Source organism: Periplaneta americana, chromosome 14, assembly GCF_040183065.1.
Source record: "Periplaneta americana isolate PAMFEO1 chromosome 14, P.americana_PAMFEO1_priV1, whole genome shotgun sequence".
Lineage (NCBI taxonomy): Eukaryota > Metazoa > Arthropoda > Insecta > Blattodea > Blattidae > Periplaneta > Periplaneta americana.
The window spans coordinates 48,439,771-48,447,919 of NC_091130.1; the positions used below are offsets into that span (position 1 = coordinate 48,439,771).

General features: G+C 33.7%; 1 protein-coding gene across 1 annotated transcript; it reads left to right on the forward strand.

Annotated features, from left to right (window-relative positions):
* Positions 1 to 1,831: 1,831 nt before the first annotated feature.
* On the forward strand, positions 1,832 to 3,836 carry LOC138713984 (uncharacterized). Its single transcript, XM_069846560.1, has 2 exons — positions 1,832 to 2,281; positions 2,392 to 3,836. The coding sequence occupies exons 1-2, from the start codon at positions 2,016 to 2,018 to the stop codon at positions 3,353 to 3,355; spliced, it is 1,230 nt and encodes a 409-aa protein (XP_069702661.1). The 5' UTR covers positions 1,832 to 2,015; the 3' UTR covers positions 3,356 to 3,836.
* The last annotated feature ends 4,313 nt before the right edge of the window (positions 3,837 to 8,149 follow it).

Genomic DNA, 8,149 nt, shown 5'->3' on the forward strand with positions numbered 1-8,149 from the left:
GCAAGAATGTTAAACGCCTATACGGGTACGCAAGAATGTTAAACGCCTATACGGGTACGCAAGAATGTTAACAGCGTACACGGGTAGACACGAACGTTAAGCGCATATGGGTACGTACTAAGGTTAAACGCTTACCCGGGTACACATGAAGGGTAAGCGAGTAAACGGGTACGCACGAAGCTTAAGTCCGTACACGGGTACGCAGGATGCTTAAGCGCATACACGAATACGCACGAATGTTAAGTGCGGACAGGATTACGCACGAATGTTAAGCGTGTTCACGCACGAAGTTTAAGAGCGTACTCGGGTACGCACGAATGTCAAACGCGTACACTAATACGCACGAATGTTAAGAGTGGACAGGGTACGTACGGATGTTAAACGTGTACACTGGTACGTACGAAGTTTAAGAGCGTACTCGTTTACGCACGAAGGTTAAACGCGTACACGGGTATGCACGAAATTTAAGGCAAAACTCGTACACAGGTACGCACGAAGTTTAAGCACTTACACGGGTACGCACGAAAGTCAAATGCGTACACGGGTACGCACGAAGGGCAAGCGCGTAAACGCGTACGCACGAAGGTTAACTTCCTAAGAAATGATGACGGGAACTATGGTAGCTTTCTTTTTTTTCAAATTGTGTGCAAACAGGTGTAAAACCAAAGATATTGAAGTTATAAAGTTTTTATAATTGTGATGGTGTTATTGCTGCAGTAAAGCTGTGGCAAGCGTGCTTATGCGACGGCGGCAACGAATCTCCGGGTTCCTTAAAAGCCAGTAAGTAAGTAGATTATTTATTTAAGTGCTGCTAATATAATATATCCTTGCAGTGTTGTATTGTATTTCAGTTGAAGTCTGCTTGATTTTAATGAAAAAATAAATAAATTAGGTGAATTATATAAGTGCTGGTAATATAATTTTATTTATCCCTCCAGTTCTATATTGTATTTGAGTTAGGTCTAATTGATTTTAATAAAAAATAAACAACGTTAGGTAATTTCTTTAGTGCTGTTTATATAATTTATTCCTGCAATTTTATATTGTATTCCAGTGGACGTATGCTTGATTTTAATAATAAACAAAAAAAAAAAAAACCATAGGTGATTTATTTAAGTTCTGGTAATATAATTTATCCTTGCATGTATATATTATATTCCAGTGCAAGTCTGCTTGATTTCAGACAACGTTAGGTGACCTATTTAAGCGCTGGTAATATAATTTACTCTTGCAGTATTGTATTGCATTCTATTGGAAGTCTGCTTGAGTTTAGAGAAAAATAAAAGTGTTAGGTAATATATTTAAGCGCTGGTAATAGGGGAAGTCCGTGTAACTTAGACCAGTGTGTAACTTGATCCAATGATGCAATCACTATTTCCAGGATAGTTTGCAAGGTACTTTATACAGCGCTTTGAACCTTCTACATGGTAGGCAACTGTCCATAAATCTCATTATGCAGGGTTGGCTTGACGCGGTCATAACGGTGTCGAACATTCTGTCCCCAAATTCTTCAAATCTTTTCACATTAGTTTGACAGCGTGTTGTGCGAAGACGTTTAGAAATACAAGACTGCCTTATACATACGAAGAAATACCAGTGTTGGAGGTAAGTTGAGTGAAATTTATATCAATGTTTGTAAAGTAGTTTTTACGTAAATAATTTTTAAGTGTTTCTTTTACAATGCGTGTAAATTGAACCATCACAAAGCGTGTAACTTGAGCCAATGCTAAAATGTACATACCCTTATAATATAACAAATTTAGAAGATAAAATTGTCCATTATGTCTTCACTAGTGTGAATTTCCAAAAATCAGAGGTCAGTGGATGAAAATTTTGTAAGGACATATAATTAAAATATTATTTATATAATATTATATAAATAATTATATTATAAAACATTACTTTAGTTTATTTCAATATTTTATTTCTTAAATTCTGTAATAAGACTTCGTTTCATTTGGTGGGTCGACAATTACAACTTTTTAGCAAATTCTTCTTTCGCCATTACTTTACAGATGACTACAAGACAGGCAAGAAAAGCGAAGGGAGTGTATGGGAAGTGGAAAGAAGAAAATCTGCAACTCGCTTTAGTTGCAATATCGGAAGGGGTTGGCGTCAATGAGGCTGCACGAAGATATAATATACCTAGTGCCACACTTAAAAGATACAACAAAAGGAAGGACACTAAAATTAGACAGCCCGGTCACCCACTTGACTTGCCACAAGAGGTGGAAAATGATCTTGTGACACATCTTCTGCAGCTAGAAAAAATGTTCTATGGGTAAATACATTACAGCAAAATGTATATTAGGGCCAACTATAGACCTACAACTTAATTCAATCAAACTTAATATAGGCCTAATACTTAGTCTGCTTATTCTTTAATTTCAGATTGACACGAAGAAGTGTTATGAAATTAGCATACGAGATTGCAGAGAAGAATAAACTGGCCACTTGGTTCAACAGGGAAACGAAGCCTGCCGGCAAAGAATGGTTTTCCGGCTTTATGAAGCGCCATCCCGAACTTAGCCTTAGGCAGCCAGAAGCCACATCACTTGCCAGGGCTTCAGGATTCAACAGGGTTGTCGTCGGCAAGTTCTTTGACACATTGGAACACCTTGTCGACCAACACAAATTAACTCCTGCCAGAATATTCAACATGGACGAGACATCCCACAATGTCGTTCAACGCCAAGAGAAGATTTTGGCACAGAGGGGAAAACCTCAGGTTGGAGCCATTTCTTCTTGTGAGCGAGGTCAGAATGTGACAGGAGTGTATGCCATGAGTGCGAGTGGCTTCTTTGTACCTCCTATGCTGATTTACGCTAAGAAAAAAATGATGGAGTCTCTCACATTTGGAGCGCCTCCTAACACCATCTTCCGCTGTCAGGATAAGGGATGGATGGATTCTGACACATTCTGTGAATGGATTAGACACTTCATTAGAACTGTCAAACCCAGCCCTCAGGAGAAAGTACTGTTGATTTTAGATGGTCACAGTAGCCATACGCAATCGCTGAAAGCGATTGAGATCTGCCGTCAGTACGGTGTGATAATGTTATCTCTACCGTCGCACTGCACGCACCATCTCCAACCGCTGGATGTGTCGTTCTTCAAACCTCTGAACACATTCATGTCAGCTGCCATATCAACGAAGATGAGGGAACTTCCAGGACAGCGGCTGAATATCCAGCACATTGCCTCACTGGTAGGAGTGACATTCCCCAGAGCAGCAAATATGCAGATTGCAATGAATGGCTTTAGGCACACTGGTCTTTGGCCTGTCGACCGAAATGTGTTTTCAGAGGCTGATTTCGCGCCTTTTTTTGGTGACCGATCGGCCTTTGAATGGTGAGCCATCAGCATCAGCATCTCGGGCAGCAGAAGAAGTGGAAGGAGCAACAACAGCAGCATCAGCAGAGAAAAAGATGGGAGACAATGTGGAGCTACTTTCTGGTCTCACAGAATATGTATCACTGAAGGAAATAAGCCCTTTGCCTTCGTCTTCCAAATCTGGACAGAGAAAATCCGGAACGAGATACAATGCATCTGGCGTGGTGCTGACGGCTACGCCACACAAGAATGCTCTGCAGCAACAATCAGATGGGAAGGCCGCAAAGAAGAGAAAATTATTTGATTTGAAAGTTAAGGTGACATCCAAAACACGCTGTGTTATTTGTGGTGAAAGTGAGAACAAAGACTGGATTCAGTGCAATCGGTGTGGAAAATGGGCCCACGAAGAATGTGCAACAATTACAGATGAACTATTTTATTACTGTTGTATGTGAAATAATTGCTTGACACAAATTTTTGTTTGAATAAACAACATTATAGGAGTTAAATGTGTTTAATATGCCTGGTCCAAGTTACACGATCATCTGGTTCATATTACACGACCCTGGCTCAAGTTACACGACTTCGAAATTTTGATTAAATTTTATTTTTGAAGTATTAGAATTAAAATAAGTGAAGTCATATTTTATTTAGGGATTTATTATGGCAATCTTCCATCATAAAAAATTCAGGGACATTTTTCTCAATATGATAAGTGAGTTACGGCCATTCAAACTCAGGTGGTCCAATATACACGGTCTTCCCCTACTCGTACAATTTATCCTTACAGTTTTATATTCTATTCTAGTGGAAGTCTGCATGACATTAATGAAAAATAAACAACATTAGATGATTTATTTAAGTATTGGAAATCCAATTTTTCCTTACAGTTTTATATTGTAATCCAGTGGAAATCTGCTTCATTTTAATGAAAAATAAACAAAGGTAAGTGGTTTATTTATGTGCTGGTAATATAATTTATCCTTGCAGTTTTATATTGTATTCCTGTGCAAGTCTGCATGATTTTAATAAAAAATAAACAACATTAGATGATTTATTTAACTGCTGGTAATATAATTTACGCTTGCAGCTTTATATTGTAATCCTGTGGAAGTCTGCTTGATTTTAATAAAAAATAAACAAAGGTAGGTGATTTTTTATGTGCTGGTAACATAATTTATCCTTGCAGTTTTATATCGTATTCCAGTGGAATTCTGCTTGATTTTAATGATAAATAAATAACATTAGGTGATTTATTTAAGTGCTGGTAGTATAATTTACCTTTGCAGTTTTATATCGTATTCCAGTTGATGTCTGCATGATTTTAATGAAAAATAAACAACACTGGGTGATTTATGTATGTGCTGATAATATAATTTACCCTTCCAGTTTTATATAGGATTCCAGAGAAGTCTGCTTGATTTTAATGAGAGATAAAAAGCGTTACGTGATTTATTTAAGTGCTAGTAATATAATTTTTCCTAATAGTTTTAGATTGTATTCCAGTGGAAGTCTCCTTGATTTTTATGAAAAATAAACAACATTAGGTGATTTATTTAAGTGCAGGTAATGTAATTTATCCTTGCAGTTTTATATTGAATTCCAGTGGAAGTCTCCTTGATTTTAATGAAAAATAAGGAAGTTTAGGTGATTTTTTTAAGTGCTCGTAGTTAAATTTTATCCTTGCAGTTTTATATTGTACTCCAGTGGAAGTCTGTTTGATTTTTATGACAAATAAACTTTACGTGATTTATTTAATTGCTGGAAGTATAATTTATTCTAGCAGGTATATATTATATTCCAGTGGAACTCTGCCTGATGTTTATGAAAGATAAACAACGTTAGGTGATTTAATTAAGTCGTAGTAGTGTAGTTTATCCTTCCAGTTTTATATTCTATTCTGATGGAAGTCTGCATGATTTTAAAGAAAAATAAACTACGTTATATGATATATTTATGTCCTGGTGGTATAATTTATCTTTACAGTTTTATATTGCATTATTGTGTAACCCTACCTGATTTTAATGAAAAATAAACAACATTATTAGGTGAATTATTTAAGTGCTGGTAATATAATTTTTTATTCTTGCAATTTTATATTGTATTCCAATGAACTCTGCTTTATTTTAATGATAAATAAACAAATTAGGTGATATATTTAAGTCCTAGTAATATAATTTATCCTTGCAGTTTTATATTGTATTCCAGTGGAAGTCTGTATGATTTTAATTAAAAAATAAATACATTTAGGTGATATATCTAAATCCTGGTAGTATAATTTATCTTTGCAGTTTTATATTGCATTACAGTCTATGTCTACCTGATTTTATTGAAAAATAAACAAAATTAGGTGATTTCTTTAAGTGCTGGTAATATAATTTATCCTTGCAATTTTATCTTGTTTTCCAGTGAAAGTCTGCTTGATTTTAATGAAAAATAAACAGCTTTAGGTGCTTTACTTATGTGGTGGTAATATAATTTATCCTTACAGTTTTATATTGTATTCCAGTGGAAGTCTGCTTAATTTTAATGAAAAATACAAAACTTGAGGTGATTTATTTAAGTTCTGGTAATATAATTTATCCATGCAGTTTTATTTATTGTATTCCATTTGAAGTCTGCTTGATTTTAATGGAAAGTAAACAACATTAGGTGTTTTATTTAAGTCCTGGTAGTATAATTTATCCTTGTAGATTTATATCGTAATCCAGTGTAAGTCTGCTTGATTTTAATGAAGAATAAACAACGTGAGGTGATTTATTTAAGTGCTGGTAATATAATTTATCCTTGCAGTTTTACTTATTGTATTCCAAAGGAAGTCTTCATGATCTTAATGAGAAATAAAAAAAAAACATTAGGTGATTTATTTAAGTCCTGGTAGTATAATTTATCCTTGCAGTTTTATATTGTATTCTAGGGAAGTGTGTTTGATCTTAATGAAAAATAAACAACTTTAGGTGATTTATGTAAGTGTTAGTAATATAATTTTTCCTTGCAGTTTTATATTGTATTCCAGTGGAAGTCTGCATAACTTTAACTAAAGATGAAAAATATTAGTTGATTTATTTAAGTGGTGGCAATATAATTTATCCTTGTAGTTTTATTTTCTAATCCAGTGGAACTCTGCTTGACTTTAATGAATAATGAATAATGTTAGGTGATTTATTTAACCTTGCAGTTTTATATTGTATTCCAAGTGGAAGTCTGCATGATTTTAATGAAAAATAAACAACATTAGGTGATTTATTTAAGTGCTGGTAGTATAATTTATCCTTGCAGTTTTATAATGTATTCCAGTGGAAGTCTGCGTGATTTTAATGAAAAATATACAACTATATGTGATTTATTTAAGTGTTGGTGCTGTAATTTATTCTTGAAGTTTTCTATTGTATTCCAGTGGGACTCTGATTGACCTTTATGAAAAATAAACAACATTAGGTGATTTATTTAAGTGCTGGTAATATAATTTATCTTTGCACTTTTATATTTTATTCCAGTGGAAGTCTGCATTATTTTTCTGAAATATAAACAAGTTTTGGCGATTTATTTAAGTGCTTGTAATATAATTTATCCTTGCAATTTTATATTGAATACCAGTGGATGTCTGCTTGATTTTAATGAAAAATAAGCAACGTTACGTGATTTATTTAAGTGCTGGTAGTATAATTTATCCTTGCAGTTTTATATTGTATTCCAGTGGAAGTCTCCTTGATTTTACTGAAATATAAACAAGTTTTGGTGATTTATTTAAGTGCTTGTAATATTATTTTTCCTTGTAATTTTACAGTGAATTCCAGTGGAAGTCTGCTTGATTTTAATTAAAAATAAGCAACGTTAGGTGTTTTATTTAAGTGCTGGTAGTATAATTTATCCTTGAAGTGATGTATTGTATGTCAATGGAATTCTGCTTGATTTTAATGAAAAATATTTAAATTAGTTGAATCATTCAAGTGCTGGTAATATATATATTTTTATCCTTGCAATTTTATATTGTATTCCAGTGAACGCTGTTTGATTTTAATATAATTAAACACATTAGATGATTTATTTAAGTGCTTTTAATGTAACTTATCCTTGCAGTTCTGTATTGTATTGCAGTGGAAGTGTGCTTGATTTTAATGAAAAATAAACAACGTTACGTGATTTATTTAAGTGCTAGTAATATAATTTATCCTTTTGGTTTTATATTTTATTTCAGTGGAAGTCTGCTTGATTTAATGAAAAATAAAGAACATTAGGTGATTTATTTAAGAGCTGGTAATATAATTCATCTTTGCAATTTTATATTGCATTCCAGTGGAAGTCTGCTTGATATTAATGAAGAAATAAACAACTTTAGATGATTTATTTAAGTGCTGGTCATATAATTTATCCTTGCAGTTGTATATTGTATTCCAGTGAATGTCTGCTTGATTTTGTTGAAAAATAAACACCTTTTGGTGATTTACTTAAGTTCTGGTAATGTAATTTATCCGTGCAGCTTATATTGTTTTCCAGTGGGAGTCTGCATGATGTTAATGAAAAATAAACAGCTCTAGCTGATTTATTTAAGTGGTGGTATTATAATGTACCCTTGCAGTTTTATATTGTAATCCAGTGGAAGTCTTCTTGATTTTAATCAAAAATAAACAAAGGTAGGTGATTTATTTATGTGCTGGTAATATAATTTCGCCATCGTGATGACAGAACGAGAAGGACAAATATTCAGAATAGGAAGAGGAGTCCGACAAGGGGATCCGATCTCACCAAAGCTGTTTACTAGCCTCCTGGAAGACATATTCCGTAAGCTAAAGTGGAAGAAAAGACATGGAATCAA